The following is a 25,018-nucleotide window of genomic DNA, read 5'->3' on the forward strand; positions in this document are numbered from 1 at the left end:
GATGATGTTACTTCCTAAAACTGTTGTGAACACTTTTTTTTTGGTTTGGGTCAACGTCACAGTACAAACGAGTGCTGACCTGTGGTGGAATGAGATTGAAGAACCGAGAAAGCATTGGTATATATTTATTCCCTGCTTGTAAACGAGTTTGTTCTGTCTCTCAAAGGGCTTCTACAAGCAACATGTGACTGTATTATTAAAGCTGATTAAAATGACAAGGTTAAGCAGCAAATTCTAACGTTTGGATACATGGTTTACAAAAATATTGACTATGCTAGTCCAAGAAGACTCTGAAATTAAACAGAATTAAAGATCTTAAAATTTAGAGAGCCACTCTAGTGGATTACATTTGAAAAACTGTAATCAGCCAGTTGACTGATAACTGAAAAAACAAAACAAAACTGGATGCTCTCTGTTCTTGTCTAATAATAATGTGTCATATGTAAAAATGGCCCAGGTAGAAGTAATTTTCAGTGATCTAGAGACATATAGAGAGTAACTGTAATATAATACCATACTGGATGCAAATGATAAAAACGCCCCAAATTTCAGATCATGAAGTTAGAATATGCACACGCCAAGAATATTCAGGCTTTAGACTCCTCAAACATTGAGTTTCCTGCATTTTTTTCTCCTGTAATCGGCCCTGTATGATGTCAAAGACAGCGAATAACCAGCCGCACCCATGTACTGTTTAAACCTTCTGTTTTGGAAGAGTAACCAATCAGAAGAAACTTGGCCTAAAAGCACCCTTTTAAGCCAATTTTCTAAGGTTGCTTTATACAGTGGATTAACCTAGGGGCTGCTAAATTATGAATATTTGACATATGAGTCATGCCAAGCTACTTTATCTGATTTTAGGAGTAAAAATATCAAGATGTGTATGCGTTAGCAAAACGTAAGCTAATGGGCTTCTGTACTGAAACAGGCCCCAGTAGTTATCACGTATATACTGATCTACTCATTTTTGAATAAATAACAGTGCACACATACATACTCTGCTAACACTACTTTTGAAAAACTTCATATAAAGCTAGAGTAAAAGTAGCCAGTTTTCTCAAATCTTTTCAGTCAGGCATCAGCCGAGCCAGCCGCGGGTCGTTTCGGGAAAAGTGGGTGGCGTTGAAAGTGTGTAGGCATGGCGAGGAGAGGCGCAGAGCAGCTCGGCTCTTCTCGTGGGTAATGTGATGACAGCTGATTACATCGACACCCGCAGAGGACCACAGCCGGACCGCTTCTTGCGTGTCAACATGTTCTAATGCCCTTCGCAAACAAAACCACGCAGCTCTTCTAGGAAATAATGACTCGGCGCACAGCTCCGAGGCTGTGGGACGCGTAGCTGTTAAAAAGTTGCGGTGTCGTGGAGAAGGGCAACTCCGCCAACACCGCACCACATCACCAGGCTCGAGAAGTTGGGTATCTAGTCTGACTGGATCTAACGGCCTGGTCCCAAAAGGTAAGCAAAGCGCACTGAAAGTCAAACTTTGACTGCTACACGGTGCCAGTCGAAGTTTATAAGCATAGGGGTTCAGTTACATAGAAATACGCGGTTTTCGTCTATAGCCACGACATCAGTTTTTTATCTACTAGACCTGAGACTTTTACAATTTGTTCATTGAACTTTTGGGGTGTACCCCATACATGACAGTCTGCAGACACGTCCTACGGTGTGTTAATACGCAGCTATTACTCCAGCGGACTACTGACGTGAGCTGAATGAGTGATGGCAGTAAACACAAGTGCTGCAGACTAAATAATCCCCCCGCTGTCTGTCTGTCACCTGTGGTCGTCGCTGTCAGTTGTTATACCATGTGAGCGAGCTCAGCACACACACACACACACACACACACACACACACACACACACACACACACACACACACACACACTACAGTGTTTCCATCACCTCAGAAGATATAGCATTAGTGATTTACACCCCAACGCTTGACTAGTGTTGACATTGTGATTTTGTAAACAGATGTCCTCAAAACGAGTACCGCAGGCGACATTGTGGTCTGACGTAAGTGCACGCGATGTTCAATGTTACATCACATACTTCCGAGATTAGCGATATTGGTCTTTTATCGATATGTATATAATGGCAATAATGTAACTTTGCAGATATCTTTGAAGATAAAAGTTTGATAACTTAGAAATAATCAGATCTGAGCGTGAAAGCTGAAAGATCACGAGTTTTTGTTTCTGCTTTTATTTATTTATTTGTACCTCTGAGCTGATTTCCAGCAGTTTGCTGCTTGAAGTACTTGAAGCTCTCCCGGTTTAGTAAAACAGGCTGTATACAGATGTCGAGACAAACAGTGCTGTATATGGTGGACCAGTGATGATACCAGTTTTCAAGTTAACAAAAAATATGATATTGTTATTTCACATAAATGAGGTGTTTTAGGGTTATATTTAAAAAGGAAACCGATCTGGTCATTGTTTATTACCATCCTAGTAACTTACCATGAACATGTAGCTTTCTCTGCCACTTTCTCTGCAGACAGAATAACAATAGTCCACTAAACAATAGCTTTTTCTGTAACAAAAAGCTTTCCTTCACAGGAAAACAGGAAAACACTTGATTCTCAGTACTGTTTTCAAGATGATAACAGGGTAAACTGAGAACAAAAAATTAAGATCGTAAACAAAAAAAACCAGTAACATCAAAGCACACTTTTTAAAGTTGTCTGACGTAATGAAAAAATAATATATAGTAACGTTAAGTGTAAAGTGTGAGAATATTTTTTATCTGGTTTGAGGTAGTGCTGTGTTTCTTGTGACTTGGCACCATGTTTTTTGTTGACGGTACTCAAATAGAGTTGGTAAAATAGGCTGCTGCTGTTTCTGTCTAGATGCTAAATTCTAGCTGGTAGATTTTTCTGGACTTCAAAAGAAACATAACATATTTTCAACACAACACATACTAACAGATGGCTAATGTGGCTATTGGGTAATTGCTAATGGTTAAACAGCTGGTGTTAACCTGTGCAACAGCCAAGTTACAGTAAAATACCTAAGTGTTTTTGAAACAGAGCTTTACTGACCTTGCAAAGTACCCCAGACAGAGCTGTTTAATGCTGTGAATTGTTCATGTGTTCAGCTGCTAGTGAAGGGAGGGGCTGTGTGCCTGCTTATCTGCACCCATGATACTTGAGATGAGGAACGCACTGTTTGTATCAATATTGTTGCAAATGCGTAGCTAATCTGTTCATTTTTTTACAACCCTTACTGAAATACAGAGAGCCCAATAGTGTGATGGTTAACACATTCACCTAATTCCTGGGGATTACATCAGGTGGGGAAGCCGGTGTAAAAACACATGGTGCTTCTTGCTATGGCGACCCCTTGTGAAGAAGAAAGTTGAAAGTACCTCTTTTTTTTCCTGAAATATGCAGATACCTGTGTATCTATGGCCAATAGCAGCTGAAAACACACTGAAAAACTAAGCAAGCGGCTCCTTAGCATTTTGTGTACAACTAAATAGTGAACAAGTAAAGAGTTGGATCTGTATGAGAAACTGAAGACACTGCGTGCTGATACGGACGTGACCCGTACTTTACAGGGTAGCTACAACCTATAACATAATGTACAAATAGAGCCTCATGTTGAGTTAAAATGGTAATTGAGATCATGAACTCATTAGGAAAGTGTTTACTGAGATCATAAGGAGTTTCGTGACAGACTTGTATACAAACTGACTTCATTTTGCAACCAGAAGAGTCGCCCTCTCCTGGCCACTCCTGGCACTTTCACACTTACTTCACGTTTTAGGATCGGAGGTTGTATCAACTTTTATACACTCTTTGGGCCCAATGGTGGGTTTGTCATTGGAGATCAGTTATGTACATATACATCCCACTAACTGCTTAACAAACAGAATATTTACATTTATGAATAAGCAAAGAGTGTTTACAAGAGAGTAACTGTACTTTCAGTTTTAATGTGTCTATTTCCTGATGTGCATGCTTTTACAGTGAGATAATGGGTAGAGTGATAGATTAACTATTTCCCTCTTGTGCACCATTTATTGCTGCATTTCTCTTGCAGGACAATGTATGTATTTACTTTGACCGTGCAGACTAACTTATCAACATGGATTCACTCTGCTGTGTTGGTGATGTTTGAATCTTAGTTTATCACCATCTTTGGTGTTTGTTGTTTTATTCTGCTCCATATCTGCATGAGCATAAGCAACAAAAATGGTTATGTTATTTCGGTTTTGCACCTTTGACATTTTTAACGCAGTAGTAAAGTCATGTGCACATGTAGAACCACACCATCGACTGGCAATCAGTCAGGGTATCTGTAGTCAGTTTCTGTATTATACCCTCATGGTTAGCAATTGCACTGCTTTTGGCAGTGACACACATCTGTCAAACATTGTAATCCAACTGAAGTCAAAAAGCTACTAGCTTTAATGAAATTTTAGGTATCTGTTTCTGTTATCTTGCCCTCTTTTTTCGTTTACCGTCCAGTCACAATTTTGGATGCACAGAAACTTCCTGCACACTAAATTATTAATACTGGCAACAGGGTCCTATATCAGCAAAGAAACCTGAGATGTTTGACTCAGTTTGCTTGTATTACACGCTGCACAAATGTTATACAGTATTATGATTGTTACAAACAATAAAATGCACTCAACAGCTGCTGCACAGTATCCTGAAGGGCAAGTAGCAAAAGTAAAAGTAACTTAAGAAAGCATGGGGAATTCCATTTTTTCATCCGATTACAAAGTATTCCATCACTTCCAAGACAAGGTATTTCCCACACCTTAACAATGACAGCATCGTGCGCAGTCTTTGTTGGCAGCATAGTTTTGGTTTGGCTGGCTTAATGATGAGAACGGTTAGTTATTTTGGACTTGATGTAAAAAAAAGTGAAGTGTCCAAAGGAAGAACTTAAGCATGCATGTTTTGAAAGAGGGAACTAAGTAAATTAAGGCCTGCTAGTGTTCATATAGATGATGATAAGAGCCAGTTATGTTGGCACAATAAGACACATTGTTGACAAAAAAGCTTAAATCTAACAGACAAGTTGGGACGGTCACCGAGGCAGAGAGACTGACAGAAGTTTGTCTTACTTGTAAAATGATAGACTAAACAAAAGAAAATCTCAAAACACTTCACCAAGGCTGAGTAACTTACTCAGTTTGATAGCTGGTAGACATTAAAGTTATAGACCTAAAGCTTGGCAATCCTGAATGCAGAACAAAGAGGACAGCTGGTGCTGCTATATTATAATAGATGTAGCTTTACTTCTGAGAAAAGCTACATCTTGTACTTTTTCTTTCTATGACTCATCGTTAACTTTGTTGAGCTTTTACACCCTGTTTTATGCAACCATGTTCATTTTTCTCAGATATCTTCTTGTCATTGCACAGTGATTTAAAGATAGGTGTGGTTCGCACTTTAGTGTTTTTGGCAGAATTTGTGCCAAATTCCTACTAGGCTGGTATTTCAGTTTTGTGCCCAGATGATTCCAGGCCAGTCCCAGTAAAAGTTATCCCAAGATATAATTAACAAACATCAAGCCCCGTAAGGAAAACGCGTTAAAGAAGGCTAGAAATTGCCATCTTGGAAGTCTCTCGCAGTGTCCTCAGTTCACCCCGAATTGTGTAAAAGTTTGGAGAGAACATGCGAGAGGTTTCACCCTCCATGAATTTATAATATTTCTGCAGGCATGTCATGGTTTGATCCCAGAGGAAAGACATGTTATGTAACAGCTCATATGCAAGCTATTAGGAGTCATCCATGTTTTAAGGGTGCGGCATATCCTCGGGCACCTCTGGGGTCCTCTCAGGAAAAACCCTCTGCCATCCAAACACATCTCTTGTATCTATGACAACGAGGCCTCGGCTCTCTGAGTGCAGTCGTCTGAGCTGTGCTGCTCAGTGTGGAAATGTTTATGCAAACGAACAGTTCCACCCAGTGTGTGTGTGTGTGTGTGTGTGTGTGTGCGTGTCATGCAAGCCATTGATATTCAACACGTGCAGGCTTTAGAAAGGAATGGAAGGACAACTATGTGAGTGGAGCAAGTCATGGGAGGAAAGAAAAAAGTAGTCAGGATGAAGTGGAGTCTGAAAAATAACTGCAATCCCTTGTGGAATGTTTGTGTGCTGGCCAAGATGCAGAGATGCAGGAAAGCAAACTCAATGAAAATGTGAAGGCGGAGGTGGATCTGGCTCTATGGATGAGCCAAAAAAGAGTGTTTCCAGTCTTTTACAAGATTCCACCCAGGGTTTTCCCCTACATTCAGCAGCAACACTTGCAATGTTACTTTAACTTTCCTCATAGCTTTAACCTTACCAGCCCCATAATGGGCATTTAAAATTAAGTAAATAAGTGAAATACTAATTGTCACTGTGTCAAAAATAATTGACTGCAGAAGATTTTGGTATCTAGAGGATTTATAAACAAGACTGGGTTGGCTGCACTGCTGGAAAACATAGGTGTGGAAGATGACTGATATGAAAGGCACCATAGATGGGCTTGTCTTACCATGACCCAGTTAACTGTTAGGAAAGAAAGCAAGTAAGAGCTGCTTTGTATTGCAGTATGTTTGGCTAACCAGAGGATATTTTTGCGTAATACCGTAATTTTACAGTCCTCAGACAGATATGATATGTTTAAGATAAACAGCATAATGCACAGGTCTCAAGGAGTAAACTGCAGAAGATCTATAAAATAATGACATGGCTTCAGGAGGTGGAGAAGTGCCTTCATTTGTTTTAAAGGCCAGGGGGGACCTATGACATACTCACTTAATTCTATACCTCGGGAGACACCTTCCCTAATGATTTCAAGGTTTCAATGACTAGTTTCAATCTAATCACATTTGTTTTCTAAAAACAAGTTGGTGACACCATGATGGTTAATTCCAATAATTATAGTTTAAAGGCATTTTCAGTTTAAATCAGTTTATTACATTTTCAGAAATAGCTTATTGACTTTCTTCTTCCTGAACATTACGTCGGCAGCTTCATATGTCTGAGTCACACAGGCGTAGAGACCAGTCGGAGATACCCTGCAAACATCTGTTAACGATTAATCACCAACCATGAGTGGCTGGTGTAGGTTACTGACAGTCGTTAGCAGTCGTTGCCACAGCTGCCTGTAGTTTGCATGGCAAACACTGACTTGTCAGCAAACACTCGTGAACTAGTAGCCGAGCAGTATTTAAACTTGAGAAAGTGCGACTCAAACTGGAATCTTTGAATATTTGCCTTCAAAGTAAAAGTTGCACCTTTAGAAATGTGTTGGTGGTAACAGTGAGGCATAATGTTGGCTTTTTTTGGTGCTTTCCGTGCAAGCTAATGGTGACCGCTGCGACCTAATGATCAAAGCAAGATTGCAAGATGTTTCTGTGCACAGCATATACCTCCTTGCGTCAGGGAATATACATTTTTTGACGGTGGTTGTCATATGGTTGCCAACCAGTATCTAGGCCTGTGTATTAGACTAGTGTCTAATATGAAAATCTAGTTGGCTCTGTCATATTGTTACCATTATCATTCTGTTCTTGTATTTATGTTTCCAAAATACTTATGTTACATGATGCCTTGTATATTACTTCACCCTTTACACTTAACTTGAGTATGATTAGAAGGAAAAGGAACTGTTTTTTTCTACTATAGAAATTGTTTGTACTGAAATGCAAAGTTGGCGTGTTAACATGCTGTCTAGTAGGTTTGGATGCTTTTGCCGTTTTTCTCTGTGTAGTCACTGGGGCCTGCTCACATGTCTGAGTAGAGAAACATGGGTCCGCCAAATATTTAAACAAGAATTTGGCATCTGCGGTCATTTGAATCAGCTCGCCAGATGTGTTCTCTACATGCAGCTGGCTGAGGCCATGGAAGTGCTGCCTCATCTGGATGAAATGCATTGTAAAGCAAGGCTGCACTCCTATTTGTCCTGTGCACTTTTTATTTGTTGTTTAGAGCAATGCAAGCTGCTTTTTATGCATGCATGTGCATAAGTTGATTAATCCAGTATTCTATATGGCAGCGACTGCTAGAAAAACAATCAGCAAACATTATATGGAAGTAAACAGAATATTTTTGTACTTTGACATTTTTTTTTTAAATTTTCAGACATTTTTATGACTGATATTTTATAAAGCAGACATGGAATATAACATAGATTAGACCATCAATCATTATAATATCGTAAACTAAATAATTCCATGTTTACGCTCTGGTTCCGGTCTTTGTTTGTTTAAAATAAAACTCCACTGATATCTCAATTGGTCATGTCATCACCCCACAGGAGGCCTGAGAGCCATTCACTCTATAAACACATGGCCATAAAACCACGACTTGTGTTGACAACTGTCAGGCCATCTCTTTCTCTCCCTCCATCCCATGTGCTGAAAGACCAGATGGCCAAAAGGGAGACAGCAGATGTCCCAGTATTTCTTTTTTTTTTTAATATCTAGAACAGTCCACCTGCTTTGATTATGCTGTTTCGGGGTGAATGTGTTTCGCTGGACTCAGCATTCTGGATGGAAGCACGCTGCACTGCTGCACAGCCAGTCCCCGGTAAACAAACTCAATGAAAAGACACCCAGCCAACTCCAGAGGATTCTAACAGTGCGTTAGTGTGTGTTTGTGGGTTGCACAGGCACGTGCCAGCCTGCCACTTTAATATATCTGAATAGGATGAATGGCACAGAGGTCACGCGTCAGTGCGAGCCCTGTCCTGGCAGGCACGTAGATAATGAGGCAGCGGCTTTATTGTTGGCATCAGAGTGCTTTCAAATAAAAGATACAGGCAGTCAGCAGATCCCACTTCCTCCACTGTGGTCTCACACCGAGTCACTGCTTCAGCTGGAGGATACCTATGTGCAGGGAAAAACTCGAGATGCCACGCAGCAGTGGCAAAGACGGATGAGCTGATGTAGTTGTAAGAATGCGCTAAACTCCTGCGCGTCATTAAAAAGCAGTTATGGAGCATAACAGCTGCAGCTACACAGTTTTGTTCTCATTAGTGATTCCTTTGCTGATTGGTTCCTGAACAATCAACTCACTGTTTGATCTCTAGAATGAAAAAACATGCAATCATTTTCAGTTATGGCTTTTCCGAACTCTAGACAACAGCAAATGCTGGTTTTTATTAGATCACGCACACACTGTGTGCTTCTTGCTATGTTGGAGTGAATGTCACAGCCTTAATCCAAAAGACAGCATTAATCTTGTCTTGAGTTTTGAGGTTTAGCTCATTAAGAGCTTGTTGGTAGCTTGATGGTTGTAAATCAACCAACGCTCATTTTTTTCCCCCAGTAAGCCATAACTGGGAGGAAGCACGCCTCTGGAACAGATAAAAACATGCGTCCTTCATCCTCTATTCTAAACGCCACATATCTCAGTGCATTATTTACAAATCAAATTTTGTCTCCGACATGCTCAATATTACTTAGATCTTAAGCTTTTAGGTATATTACTGACATTTGTCTTAAAAAATGAAACAAACGGGAAAAAAACGTAAAGAATTAAAGTGTGTTAATCTATTTTTCTTAAACGTATGCAGACAGACAGAGTTTACTAAAAGGTGAAGATGTTTCAGGGCCATGTCCCAGGTCAGACAGTTGGTTCATTGTGCGATGTGTCAGCTGTGAAGTGTGCGTATGTTTACACTGTGTGTGTGTGTGTCAGCTGTTGACTTAGCTGTCTGTCGTAATCCTGTTACTTTCTACAGGACGGTGCCAAGTGACACACGCTAGTCCCAATGAGGCTGTTTCATTCTCCCTTTCTCCCTGAAATAATCATTATGTACTGTTGTGTATACTGTGAAGATGTATATAAACCTGATATTAAGCTTTAATGCAAGTCCAAGTGCTTATCAAGACCTCATGATTCATAATGGAAGGACGAGGTCTTCAGTGAGTCTTCTAAAGAGGATCTTCCACTCTGTGAAATGGCCCTTGTACTTTACAAAGAGGCATTTTATTGCTTTGGATTAGCGCCTAACACTTTACAGTCAATACCATTGATGAACGCATAATAAAACGAACATATGTCGATGGCTTCTAGCTTTCTGTGAGTTTTGTTGTGGGCATTTTCTAAAGTTAAAAGGTGTGTCATTCATAGAAGGACAGTAATCTGTTACCATCCAGCACAGGCCTCCTGTCTTTTTGGTTGAAATGTATTTCCTCCGGACATGCCTTTCCCCCCCTGACGCGTCTTTGTTTTTTCACTCTTGTTTTATTTTTCTTTCATTCAGATCCAGGAAAAATAATCCTCAGCTCTCGGTGTTGTGAGTCAGGATGAGTCACTGACATCTTGAAGTGTGTTATTCTTTTACAAAGTCGGGGGGAAGAAACGACCAGCATGTTGATTATTAGACATGTGAAATGTGTTGTTGTTTTGGTATTTGAAACTGAGGGAACATAATAAAGGAGTATCCTGGCATTCTTTCTGTGTTTTTCATTGTTGGGATGAGTGGTCTGCTGTTTTTGGTGAAAATATGACACTGGCCTGATGAGTAAAATGATCCATAATTAGCTGAGATGACACCAAACAGGCTGGCTGGGTAGTGTTTTTAAAATGCAGCTGGGGCTTATTATGATTGAGAGCTTCAAGAAGTTTTGCCTTATATATGGGAATATATGTTATGTTTTCCATATTTCTTAACTAATTCTATGCATAAAAAAACACTAATACTGATATGAATATAATTGATTTTATACGTGTAATAATGATGATTAGCACAGGTTGATTGCTCAGTGCTGTTAGTGCATTATCAAAGCTTTGCTTTAGTTTCCACAGAAAGTATAAAAGATGGATGTAGCTACTGCCACGTCGCTTATTGGTGTCTGAAATCCTGTTTTGAACCCTCGAGATGAGCGTTTCTGTCATCACCATGTTGGCTACAAAAAAACGGATGTGGCGAGAAAGGCGGGTCTGACTGAAACTGTACGCTCATTGGCTCCTTACTTGTGACGGACAAGTTTTTACCCAGTGACTATCTGGTTTTGTAACTCAGGAAAAACCCAAGTGAAAACCATGGTGCGACCAAGATTTTAAAAATAGAAATTATTTTCTCATTTTCAATATTTTGTTTAACATAACCCAAAAATGTGTGAATGAGCCCGTAAACTCAACAGGAAGGTGGTTACAGAGGTTGAGACGGAAACATGTTTTCTCATAGACTTCAGTAGGACCGCAGAGATGGCAACCACAGCAATCGCCTTCTGCTGGTCATTTTTTTTAACCTAGAAGCCACCTCAATGTTTTTAACTTTGTACAGCTCTTATGTGTTTTAAAATGCTAATCTCGCTTTAGAATGAAAATTCAGAAACCAGTGGATGATGTGGCAGTCATCAAGTCCACCTTTTATCCTGTTCATGGTCGCTACCTGTATAGACGCACCAATGTACAGGTATTTTAACAGAGCAGAAAGTAAAGTGGAGGGATGGAGAATAGTTCCCGCATGCAAGAAGCATTTAATCCATGGTTATATTACAAGGAGCAAAGTTACTTTTTTACAGCGAGCAGAGTCGTTCGCAATGTTTCAGGTTTCAGTTCACTTTTCTACAGAGAGCGGTCTATAATGAAAACTTCAGAAAGCACAAAAGCCTCTGTGTTTGCTCTGTCTTTATTTAGCAGCATCTTCATTTATGAGTGCATACACACAGAGCTCTGCAACATCACTTTCATTTACCCTCTTTTTGGGGGGTATCTTGCAGAACTAAACAAAAGCTTTAAGACTTGCATAAAAAAATAAAATAAAATAACTCACGCATTTATTCATGTGACACATCAGCAGTAAGTTCATTAACCAAAGCTCGCTCAGGATCTGATAGCAGATTATGTTTTAAGGTTTTATTCTACACATCCAACAGGTTGGGTGTAATAGGCAGATTTATTTAGGTTTATACAGTGGACCTGTGTGTAATAACTACAACTGAGTTGCAGTTATTCAACTGAGTACTGTTATTGTGAGTTGTTTACTTGTAACCTCATCAGATGTAGTAATTTGTGACCTGCTTTTGCACTGCTCTTTGTAAAGTGCGCTGATGATGATGGCTGAAATGAACTGGCTGCATTCGATTAAAAAATGTGTGCATTGTCAGAATGCCTACAGAATTTTCCACTGCTTTCTGCCACACAGTCATTTTGTTTCCTTAGCAGATCTGTTGCTTATTTATAGGCGTTTAAAGGAATTGGACAAATTGAAAGTTGGCCCTGATTAAGGTGTTAGAGGCATGTTATGCAATCAACAAAGTTTCCCACTTCTGGAATAGTTTGATTTTATCAGTTTATTTATTATTATTTTATTATGCGTGTCTGAAACAGATCTCTCTTGTAAATAAGACATTGAATCTCAGTGGGGCTATCTGTATAAATAAAGGTTAAATGTCGTAGTTGTCATGGTATTTCACTCTTTCTACTCTGAAGTTTGCAGTATTGCATGTCTGGGGACTGTTGTGTTGATATTGATTGACACACACACACACACACAGATAGATAGATAGATCATATGAGAACACAAATAGCCGCTGCACTTGGATCACACATTAGCCAGTGTTAAACTGCCAACTTGCTTGTAAACTCTGTGCAATGCTGCTTTGCATCAGTATGAAAATACTGATCAGCGCGTTGCATCATGCATGCACCGTCCAGCTCCCTCGCCTAAAGCAACACAGGGTATTTTTTTGGAGTGTGAAGACTTGTGAAGTGACACAAAGAGGACGGCTGTGAAGAAATGCGTCGATTCCCAGAACTGTGCAAAATTTGTTTGGGAAAAAGTTTCTTGTGTGCTTCATGCAACCTTTTTATCTGTAACAGAGCAAATAAACAAGTTTGTAGTCATGCTCAAGCATCGTTATAATATTCATTAATGTAGTAAATATTCACAGTGCTACTTGTGTGAAATATTTGCCATTTAGTACTGCGTTTAGCGACGGCACAACCATTTATATTACTTATCAACAGCATTTTAGGAATGGATTTTCTGTGTGATATACATAAAAGCTTATTTTTATGTGAACTGGTTCAAATTTCATTCAGACTGTGGTCAGTTGCTATATGCTTCTGCTGTACTGCTGGAAAACTTCTACCTGAAGGCAGCTTTTTTCATCTGCCAGGGCACGGTGGAAAAAGCGGCAGGGGCCGCTGACACACTGACGTACCCATAAATAAAACTAAGAAGCTTGTCTGGCTGGACGTGGATCTGAGGATTAACTTCAAAAAAGATCAAGGATCCCACTTACCCGTGGCAGGAAAGAGGTTTGGCTTTCTGGGTGTTGGTTGTTAGCTTTACTGTGATGATGGACAAGACGAGGCTGGTTGAAGATTAAGAGACTGAGGAGTAAATATCACCTTTTTTTCCCCCAGTTGGAGATGCAATTTGAGCAGTATAATGTGCCTTTGAATATCATTAACATAAACAAATACGACTTTTGCTGGTAAGATCGCCCATGTGTTTCACATTGGGTAATTTTTTTTAAAAATTTTTTACGGGAAATTTGCTCACTGTTTACAAAACACTTGTTTTATATTTCATGATTCATGACCGATTTATCGTTAAGCAAACCAGGAGCAAACTGCTCATGAGCGCAAACACTTAAACTCTCACACCGTGAATGCATGCCAAACCATCAACTCATTTTATCTTGAGTTTTAATAGCAGACTGCTTTGTTTCAACTTCTGGTTTGGAGGTTTCAGCACAATCAGAATGGATTGGACACTTTGTACGCCACAACTGTAAGTAACAAACCAGCCTGAAGTGGCTGAGCTTTGTAAAACCCAGCTGTGTGCTGGGTGTGGGTTCATAGTTTCACTTGTGTTTTGTAAAGCGCTTCAACGACTAAAGTTCGAAGTTTGAGTTGAGTTTGCATTGTTTTAATTTGTGACTAGCTTGTCTACTCTTGTTCTGTGTCATTGAGAACTTTTTCAAACCTCTCTTACCTTTAATGATTTAGTGTCATTTACTCTAGGAGGGAAATAAATTCTTATTTATTCAATTCTAACTCACCAGACACAAAATTTAGGCACTTCTGTTAAATCTTCCAGTCTGTATTTGTTTACAGGAACTGGTCTTATTTACTCCCAGCCTGTCAGGCTGTGAGTGCGATAGATCAGTATCATTCATTGTTTCATGGAAACCATTCCTCAGAGGTGCGTGTCAGGGCATGTCTAATCACTGTGATGTTGAAGATGCAGCTGCTGTTTTCCTGTCTTTTCAGGGGTTATGAGCCGATATATGCTGCTTAAGAAGTTAAGGAAACGCTTAAATGATACAGCAGGTCTTGATGAAAGAAATATTTAAATCCTTACTGACATTAATATTTACTTTTACTCAAAAAGCAAGAAAAAATGAATATTTGTATAGACTGTATGAGTAATTTGATATTTAAATTGTTCATCGCTCTTTGTAAAGATATCTTTCAAGACAGGACTCTTCGTCCCAGCTGAGCCAGCAGCAGTGACCAAGCAAACTAGAGAGTGATTAATGAGAGGGAGTGATGTTGGCGGTTACAGTGGCTCAGAGAAATAAATTTGCTCTAATTGTTTGACCACAATTAAACTCAGAAACACAAAAAAACATCTAAGTCCACTCATTTGCAGCACTGCTGTAACGTGATGCTGAATTTTGCGTGAATGCAGCTGTCATCTGTGGCCTCTGTTTGTGTGTACGCGTAGCTTTTTATACAGATGTGACACAGACAGAGAGCAGGGACTGTGCAGTGTTCACAGAAGCTCGATCTGTTCATGTGTTTTCAGTGGGAGAAACATTTCGTCACTCAACCAAATGACTTCTGTAGTCTCAGCTGACTGCAATTTTCCCATACCCCATAAACAGCATATTTGCATAATGGCTGACCCTAGCACCGCTGGCTAACAATGGGCCGTGCGGTCAGTTTCATGATTGTTAATATGCAAATTGTCATGACCATCCAATGAGTACCATTCACATAGAGTTGGGGAATGGCTGCAGTCACAGCATTGTAAGATGGCCCCCTCCTCGATTCAGAGATGGCCTTTTCCTTTTCACGTGAATGGCCTCCTTGACTCCAGCGTTCCTCCCTGTCCAGGATGTGCACATCCTCAACACTGAAGAGTGGCCACTGGCCTGTAGGTGTGAATAGACTACAGAGTCCTGGACTGATGGAGTAACTCAGCCAGAGGTTGTTTGGTTCACCAGAACTGGCCTTTGAATGTATATGTGTGTTGTTGTATTTTTGAGTCATCTGGGTTACTTCCTCATTCTCTTTAGAACTACTGTGGCCTGTTTACTGCACAAAATAATAATAAGCACCGAACAACATAGTGTTCTTCATAAATGATTAAATGGCCCATTTGTTTTTCATTGCCTGCTCTGTTTTAAGCCTCTGGTTGGACCTCTCCCTTTGGCTTGCATTAGTTACAGCCTCTGCTTAGGTTTCATTGAGGTCTTTATGACTGAGCGGTGTTGAGTTCACGACCTGCCACACAGAGAGCACCACTTATGTTTGTTACGCAAAACAGTGTTGGTTAACCTTAACAGTGTAAGAGACAATAACCCGAACACGCCCATAGACTCGGTTGCTTAGGAAACCTCTTTTTTTTTTTTTTTTTCAACACAGCTGGTCATCTGCTCCTTTATTCCCCTCGTCAGCCACATCCAGGATAATCTGGACCGCGTCTCTCTCCAGAGACGGTGGCACAGAACTGGGATAGGGTCTTGTTCCTCTCCCCCCCCCTTTCAGAGACAGAGACCCCTTTCACTGTGACAAACTGCAGCCCTCTTCTCTCATTTCCAGTCTCCTTCAGCGTGTCTATCCCCACCTGTGGTTAGTCTGTCTCCAGATAATGATACACAAGGCTTAGGATGTTTTGGGTATTTGATCATTTTACTGATAATTGGAAAAAGTCTGCTATAGAATACAAATGTGAATATTGATGCTCTGTGACCTGAAATACAATTCATTATATACCAGTTGCAGAGAAGCTGTAAATGCATTCATCCATGCATTTAATTATCCAAACACTGTGTGTTGTGCTTTTTCAACCATAGGTTTAGACAATTAGACATAATTGCTGAATTGGTTAAATTTGACCCAGTTATTATACTGGTGTAGTATCCCCTTAGTATCAGCTGAACATCAATTAAATGCCTGTCTGAGTATTTTTGGTGTCCATCCCTTTAAGGCTTCAGTGAACCATGTCACAGAGATTAAATAACCTCAGACTGGTTTCTTAAACATGACAGTGCCACCAGATCTCAATCCAACAGAGCACCTTTAGAATTTGGTGAAACAAGAGATTTCGATCATGGATGTGCAGATAACAAATCTGCAGCTACTGTGTGATGCTATCATGTCAATATGGGAAACAATCTCAGAGGGATGTTTTGGCACCTTCGCAGTGATTTTATTTCTTTCCCATTGAGGTTTCTGCTTGGTTATTTATTAGAATATTATAATAATAATGTCAAAATCTTTAATCATTTGAGGCCTGATGATTGAAGTGAAGATTTATGTAGATGTGATGTAGAACATGTAAAATGCTAGGTTCATTGCATTATACCCAAAACAAAAACAGTAGCTTAAACTTGTGACTCATATCCAGGTTTTCATCTAGGAACAGTTTATCTGACAGCCAGTTTTGCTCACTGCTCAGAGATGACTTGTTTGCATATTTCTGTGATACACAGCGTCCAGTCGAAGCAAGGTGTGTGCCGCTTGAGCTGATGTTGCTTTCCTTTGTAATGTTTATTTCCTCAGGAGAAGTCAAAGAAAGAGGAGAATAGAGGAGGAATGTCCTTCAGCCTTCCTAAATGGAGCGCTCTCTTTTTTTCTTTTTCTTTTTCTCTTTCTTGTCCGTCTCCTTTCTATTGATGGTTTCTCACACTCTCGCTTCCCCTTTCATTTGCTGTTATTTCACCGAGGCTAGCTCTCTCCCAGAGGCTGTAGATCTGTGTCGCGCAGAGGATTTTAAGTAGCACCCAGCCTCTTTAAGAAAACTGAAACATTTTTTTTTTTAAATGAATCACCCTTTTAATTGAAGTTGTACTTGGACTAGTTTGAGAGTGACCTTTCAAATCTCTCTGTCTGCCTCTGCAGGTTATGAGTAATGGAAGCAGGATCTGTGGTGCGCGCTGTGTTTGAGTTTCTCCCCAGCGTCTCCGAGGAGCTACCACTATTTACTGGTGATGTCATCGAGGTGCTCAGTGTCGTGGATGAGTTCTGGTTGCTCGGCAACAAAGATGGCGTTACAGGTAAAGTGACTGTTTTCGTTATTACTGTTGAGGGACCTGCATGAATAAAGGTTTCCATAAAGATAAATAGAGACACCTACTAAGAGTTATTAAACATGGAAACAAGCTACATGGAATTTTAGTGACTTATTGCTATTTTGACATTCACACACTCATGTACATGATCCTCCTTTCTTCTGTTTGTAACTTAACACTTTCATGACTGGTGAGGGTGAGACAGAGAGGTTTAAATTATTAACTAGTCTGGAAATAATCAAGTAGCTATGATTATTTGTGATCATCTGTTTTTGCCCTTGGGGTGGGGCGGGGGTCCAACCCAGAGAAATCCACTTAAGCTGTTTTCACACATGCCTGAACTTTCCTGTGTGTCCAGCCAAACTGGGTATTACACAGTGTTTAACCTACAAGAGCACAACACAAATTCTGCGACTGATTTGCAGCACAATACATCAGTGTGAGAATAGTGCAGATGAATGCACAGCTAGCGAGTTCCCTTTATCCTGCAGCTTCTGACCAGGAAACCTCCTCACCTTAATCAAGTCGAGTTCCAGAAGTAAACCTGGATCTGAAGTGATCTGTGTTCATGTGTGAGAGAAGCCTAACAGTCAAACACCCCTACTCATGCAGAGGGGAAGTCAACAATAGCTTGTTCAGCTGATCCTGAAAATGGTATTTGTTGATATTTTGTACACGTGTGCAAAATGTCAACAAAAAAAGTGAGATGGGTGTAACAGCGAAGCTGCAGGGAATAGAGGTAGTGAAGATAGATGAGTTTAAATATGTGGGGTCAGCCATCCAGAGCAATGTAATGTACACACGAGAGGTGAAGGAGGTTGGAGTGGGCGGAGATGGGGCGTCCATGGGGTGCCAGAAGGATAGCAGCAAGAGTGAAAGGGAAGGTTTGGTAGTGAGATCTGGTGTGATGGTTTGGAGATGATGGCACTGACAAAAAGACCGGAGGCTGAGCTGATGATGTGAAGATTTTTCATTGGGGCGAGCGGGATGGACAGGTAGGTTTGGAGACAAAGTTGGAGAGGCAAGGCTGAGGTGGTTTGGACACTTGGGGGCACATGATCTGCTGTGGCAACCCCTAAAGAGAAGAATTATTCAGGAAGCTGCAACATTTAGTGTTGTCACTGCCTGAGGTTTCAGGCATTTGTAGGAGATGTCTTTAATGAATTTACCGATGTTGTTCACATCTGTTCCTTCAGGTCAGTTCCCCAGCACCTTTGTGGAAGAGGTCACCATTCCCAGCACCAAGCCTGGAGACAGACTGTATGTGTGCATTAATGATTTCAGCTCAGCAGAGCCAGGAAATCTGTCCCTGAAGAGAGGTACGAACATACTGCATGCTCTCTCACACACAGCCGGTGCTGACTTGTAACATAATAGCAAAAGCGTGAATGACTGCTTTTGGTTTGTCGTCTGATGCTTTACAAAGGCGATTTTGCACTTGTTGTGACTTAACACACTAACAAATCATGTTTTCTCACTTAGCTTAACACTACTTGTTGATGTCGCAATACTCAGGTAAACTGATTTTGGGTCAGAATGTTTATGTTATCTCAAAATTTCAAGTTATTAAATCAAAATTTTGAGATTCCTACTTTAAAACCATGAGATTTTGAATTTTGAAATTCAAAATCTGTTATCTGATTGGCTGGTAGGTATGAACTCCATGTATACATTAAGATTAAAGATGTACTAAGGTGTAAAGGCATATTAAGGTGGTGGATTCTAATTTCAGTATATTACACAGAAATGAATGGGGGAGTCTTAGATTTCTCTACGGAGGTCATAGCTCTTGGGGGTTAGCGACCTACCAGCCAATCAGATAACAGTGTTCCTTGTTGCTGGGGTACATTTTTTCCCACCTTAATGTATATCAATATGTTACAAGCATTCATCCGTCAATGTAGTCCATTATAGGATAATCAGAAACCGCGTTTCTTATGTGTTGGCTGGTGCTGGTGGTATCCCATGAAGGAGCGGTGGCCATCTTTATCCAAAATGCTGACACGCCCACAAACACAATATAAGGGTCAAAAGTCTGAAAACTTAAAAAAGGGTTTGAAACTAAAAAAAATTGAAAGTGTAAAAAAAAGAAAAAATGGATTTGCATGAAAACATAATTTATTCAAAATAAAAAAAATATTTGTATTTATTTTTTAAATATCAAAACTTTAAATTTGTTTCAATTTACTTTTTTAAATGAATAAAACTTTCGACCCTGATTTAGCTCCATACATTTAACTCAAACTAGTCACAAAAGCACGCGATGCTCTACACAGTAAGATTATTGACGTCAATTAAGGTTATTGACGTTAACACACATGATTGACGGTGAACATTATAGTGTTTTCTGCTGTTAATACATTGACATATTTTTGCACAAAGAATAAAGATATGAAACTCAGTACAGCCTTTAGAGATTGTATCTCTATTCAGCTCATTGTGCTTTTCTGCATGCAAGCATGATTGGATCATTCTTATTCACAATCATCATAGAGCAAGAGGCTCAAAGATCAAGGCTCAATGAAATCTCAGTAAATATGTCCAATTTTATTCATACAACATAAAACCAGCAGGTATTTTTTGATGGTAGCTGCTGTATGTAGTTAAAGAAAAGAGATAGGCTTTAACCTCCTAGGACCTGGCGTCCACATATGTGGACATCACATTTTGGGTTGTCTAGACCAAATACTAAATTTTGATATCCACTTATGAGGACATTATACTGCTACTGTTCTATCGAAATTTTAAACAAATATCCTCATATGTGGATTTCAGTTTTCTCAGAAACAAAAATCTGGTAAAAAATTAAATAAAAAAAAAAAAATCATGTAATCCTTTGTTTTTACATTCGTCGGGTCCCAATCAGCCCAAATATCAAAGAGAAATTAAAAATGCATGCCACGGAAGACTTCAGGTCTTAGGAGGTTAATGATAAAAACACAAAGCTGATTTCCAGAACTGGCCACTAGATGTCCCCATTGGCAAAATTTAAACCAACGTCCCTAGATGATGATTTTTTTTTCTTTTCTCTGCATGTTTCTGTTTCTCATTGTGGTGTTTTTTTCTTCTTTTTTTACGATTTGTCACTTGCAACACTCTCAGGCAGACAGCACAGATGTTTGCACAGATCTTTTATATTGGTAACACTTTTCATACTTTTAATGTTATTAGTGCTAGTAGTAGCAGTAGCCTTAGAAGTAGTTGAATTAAGTGACCTTTCACCCTGGGAGTTGCTATAGAACAGTAAAAACCCATGCGACTACACCAAAAAATACCCTTTTTTCCATGTTCTGTTGTGTGATCTTACCACACTGTTCTTCATACTCTGACTTATTTGATCAGTTTTTATTTTCCTTGTTCTTTTTATTGTTTTTTTTTATATGATCAGTTCCTATTCAAATTCCTTATTTACTTAATTACTGTGTACTATTGAGAGATGGCAGTTTTGTTGTGTGTGAGTATTCATGTAATGACAAGAAAGATCTTCACGCTTTTCAGAATTCAACTGTAATTAACTTCATGTAGCTGAGCACTGCTGGTCGTGCTGAAGCATTTGAATCCAACTGTAGCAGATAATTAGTTAATAATTCAACCAACTTTCTTTTATTATCCGTACATACTTATCATTGTGTTTGCCTTCGATTCTTATCATAGGCCATTATCAGCCGTAGTCAATAACACTTGTGCAGTGCAGTGTATGTTTGTATTGTCATAAATAGTAGAGGACACATAGGAAACAGTCATTACTGGCCATCCGAGAGTTGAAGCGTTCATTTCCAGTATGATTTCCACGGTCAGGATGGCTGTGTGCCAGTTTTGGTCCCAGACACAATGGGAGGTGGAGCTGCAGGTCTTTGGAATGTGACCTCCATGACTCCTCACCATCCAACCAACATTCCCATAATCCCGGATTCTCCAGTTCTATGTTAGGGACAGTGTAGACTCAAGAAAGGTTATTAAAAATGCTACAATTAAGCAATTTACTTGAGCCAAGCAACTTGATTTCACACAAAAACATGAAAAAAAAAATCAATGTTCTGCAAAAAGTGAAGAAAAACAAGTAAATACATATCACTAAAATTGCTCTTAATTTTTGCCTGCACACAAGCAGGAGAGCTCTTGTTTAATTGGTTGAATAGTAAGAATATAGACAACATCTTTACTGTAGATTTATTTAGGGAACTAGCATGAGTTCTTGTGTGCTTAATGTGTATCTTATCAACAGTCATTTAAGTGACAGAACAGAAACTTTCTGTTGTCTTTTAATAATCTTCTTTTCATTAATATCCAGATTAAATTAAATCCTCTTTATTCTCTGTCTCTTCAGGTGATGTGGTAGTTGGGGAGGCGGGAGGGTCCGTGGACCTCGGGGAAATCTGGCAACGTGGCTGTAATGCCTGGGGTGCCCGTGGTCTCTTCCCGACATCATGTGTGAAGGAGCTGACCCTTTCGTGCCGTTCCCGGCAGCTGTCTGAGCGCTCAGCCCAGGCCCAGGCGTCAGAGCTCCCACCTTATGCTCTAGGTCAAGCCCGGGCCCTTATGAGCCTCCATGCACAGCTCAGTGAGGAGCTGGACTTCCGTGAGGGGGACGTGATCATCATCACAGGCCTGCCTGAGCCGGGCTGGTTCCAGGGCGAACTGGATGGCTGCAGGGGAATCTTCCCAGAGGGCTTTGTGGAGCTATCAGGTCCCCTTCGGTCTCCCCAGGAACCTGTAGACTCCCAGTATTTGAACAAAGACCCTCAGCCGTGCATCTACGAGGAAACCTTTGAGGCTGAAGAGGGGAATGAGGAGGCAGGAATGGAAGAAGAGGAGGAAACGTTGAGAGAGGAGGAAGAAAAAAAAGTAGTAGATGAAGAGCAGGAGGAAGAGGAAGGCGGAGTCTATGGAGTAGCACTGTATGAGTTTCGAGCCATGGAACCAGGCGAGTTGGACTTTGATGTGGGGGATCGAATCCGTATTGTCGGCACATTGGAAGATGGTTGGCTGGAGGGACAGGTGCGAGGGCAGCGGGGTATCTTTCCTCATCGCTTTGTCAAAATAGAGGGGCATGTTCAAAAAATTGCAGAAGAAACGGGTGTTGTTGAGCCGGAAGAAGAGAAGGAGATCAGCAATACTGAACACACCTCTGATCATTTATGTCCCAATGATCCAGAGAAAGAGTGGAGCATGTATGAGGATCACACAGTGTGGGACCTGGACTATTTTGAGAGGGCTGAGGAGCACCAGTGGGCATGTGAAAACGAAAGTACTGTTGCTCAGACTGGTAACGCAGGGCAGACAGACTGTGGTCAAAGGGCTGACTCTCAGCCACGTAGACCTGCCCCCCCAGCACAAAGGGGGCCTCAGAGGCCGAAATCCACTCCTCCAGAAAGGCCCAGGCTGCCACCACGGCCTAACTTTCCCCCACATAGCCATAGGCAGCACGTTGGCCCAGCTACTAGCAGAAATCTGCCTACCTCTACCAATGGTAACCATCAGCCTCGACAACCCAAGCTAAGTCATAGCCTAACACTTCATAACACCCAACCTGGGTGGTCTAAAGACAGCAAATATTACCAGAGGCAGCAAAGAAATAACGCCTCCATCAATAACAGAGGTCAGGCATTAAACAGTGTGGAGGGCCAAAAGTATAAGAGGCTAACTCGCCATGCAAGTGCCAGCGATGCTGATATGATGAGCTCTGAGATTCGCCTGCGTAACCAACAGATGACACGTCGCTCTAATGGGCTACTGCCTACATCCGTAACCTTGGAAACCTTGGCAAGCTCGACTAGTGACCTGGAGACGAAGCTGTCACAGCAGCTCTTTGAATTTGAGAAAAGCTTGAGCAATCAGCCCCATATCTCACGGCACTTTTCTATCCTGGACTACAAAGACGAAAGGGATATCATTCGAGGCTCCTCGCACTCTCCTGTGTCCCACCTCCTGCAGTCTGACTCTCACTCTTTGGAAAGACGCAGAACCCTCCGCCCTCCGCCTCCTCGTCCCAGAGCCACGCGCCCACCAGCTCCAGCTGCGTACAAACCGACTCGCCCGGCTCCACGCCCTCCTCCCCGGTGCCCGAGACAGAATCGCACTACTCCTCCAACCGGCAACTCCCTCATCAACACACCCATCTTTTACACCCCTGATGAGCCGGCTGCAAACCTCCTCGACCAAACAACGGGAGGCCAGGTTGAGCAGGGCGACCCTGAAGCTGCCCAGGAACATGAGATCCAGTGTCAGCTTGAGGCAGAGCAAGAGCTGGAGGGAGATGGAGAGATGGAGCTAGAGACTCAGACACAGAGGGAGGAAGAGGAGGAGGAAAGGCAACAGCTGTTGCTACGGCTACAAGAAGTGGAACGCGACATGGAGGCTTACGCACACACGGCGGCGGAACTCAGGGCGATGCTGGAGGAGGAGGAGCAGGATGAGACAGCCCGCGTCCAGGCCTTGGAGAATCTAGAGTTCTGCAATTACACGCTGGAGACGCTGGCCCTGGAGCAGCAGCAGCTACAAGGTAAGATGGTAAAACTGTCGGAGGATCAGGTTACATGGGATTGCAAGTTTTATTGGGCGAGACCGTAAACTAGGTATTCTCAGTAATGACGACATGATAGAAGTCATTGGAGTTGGAGATGAGGGCTAGATTTTAAACTTGTAAATATCTCAAGGACAGATTAAAATAGAGCTACGAGAAGAGCTGCAACAGTAAGTCGAGTAATTAATTAGGTGACAGTCAACAAGAATCTAATATGCAAATATTCTGATTATTGATTTATCAATAAAATATTCATCGTCTGGAGACAGAAGTTTGTATATCTGTAACTGTATAACAGTGCATGTTACAATTGTTCAACTGCTATTCCCAGCAAAGGTATATTTATTTAGTCTGAATGTGATATTTTAATAGAAAGTTAGATTTGCTTCTTCGGTGTTTAACAGTTTACTTACAGGATGAGTTGCATACACAGAGAAACAATGCAGAACAAATCAAATCTGAGGAACATCTTGTTTTTAGTTGATGTCATAGCTGCTCTCTGTTGCCCGTGGGTTACTTCACAGGATAATCCTCATTCACCAAAGACAAAATGTAATATAAGAAGAATTTTAAAATGAGACACCGGTATTTACCAGATTTCCTCTTTGACCTGTTGTCCAAATCTCTGAGACACACACTTGTTTTCATATCTTAGTGAGGACATCTAATTGACATAATGCTTAAGCCCAACCTTAACACTTAGCCTAAACCTAACTACAACCTAACTACAACCTAACTGTAACCCTCACACTAAAACCACACTTTGAGTCTCAAAAATGCCTTCAAACTAGTGGGAACGGGCATTTTGTCCCCATAAGGGACCGTTGCTCCCCACAAGTGTAGTAGCATTCCAATTTTTGGTCCTCACAAAGATATCTAAACATGGTGCACACACACACGCACACAGAGACATAACACAAATATAAACATTTTAAGCCAAACATCCCTATTTACTGTCTGCAGTCATCAACGGAAGGGGAACTGTATATTTAAATTAAGGATTATCATAACTGTCTGTGTGTGTGTGCGCGTGTGTGTGTGTGTGTGTGTGTACTCGTGCCGGAGGGGTTGCTTTCCCTCTGTACAGTGCTAATGATAAAACTACATCAAATGTGGCAGAATTACTGTGGAGTGCCTGCACAGTGAGGTTTTTATTGCTGTAGTGGTTCAAAGTTTTTGTATCTCGTTTACTGTCAGCGATTTCCATAACTAAGTGTAAGAGTATCTTAATTAATTATTTGATTGGTAGATAACATGAAATTAAATGATCTTCGTC

At 40.8% G+C, this 25,018-nt stretch overlaps 1 protein-coding gene across 6 annotated transcripts in view; it reads left to right on the top strand.

Annotated features, from left to right (window-relative positions):
• Positions 1 to 1,147: 1,147 nt before the first annotated feature.
• dnmbp (dynamin binding protein) overlaps positions 1,148 to 25,018 on the top strand; it is a 47,876-nt gene continuing 24,005 nt past the window's right edge. For 3 of the 6 annotated variants that reach the window (XM_063483008.1, XM_063483009.1, XM_063483010.1), the window contains exons 1-4: positions 1,148 to 1,456; positions 17,050 to 17,204; positions 18,416 to 18,538; positions 21,547 to 23,721. In XM_063483008.1, the coding sequence (XP_063339078.1) occupies positions 17,060 to 17,204; positions 18,416 to 18,538; positions 21,547 to 23,721 (2,443 nt within the window). In that variant the 5' untranslated portion in view covers positions 1,148 to 1,456; positions 17,050 to 17,059. Of the gene's footprint in view, positions 1,457 to 17,049; positions 17,205 to 18,415; positions 18,539 to 18,701; positions 18,735 to 20,321; positions 20,360 to 21,546; positions 23,722 to 25,018 lie in introns of those variants that run through there. The other 3 variants (XM_063483011.1, XM_063483012.1, XM_063483013.1) reach the window with 3 other exon arrangements.

The sequence above is a fragment of the Pelmatolapia mariae genome, linkage group LG8, assembly GCF_036321145.2.
Source record: "Pelmatolapia mariae isolate MD_Pm_ZW linkage group LG8, Pm_UMD_F_2, whole genome shotgun sequence".
NCBI classification, from domain to species: Eukaryota; Metazoa; Chordata; class Actinopteri; order Cichliformes; family Cichlidae; genus Pelmatolapia; species Pelmatolapia mariae.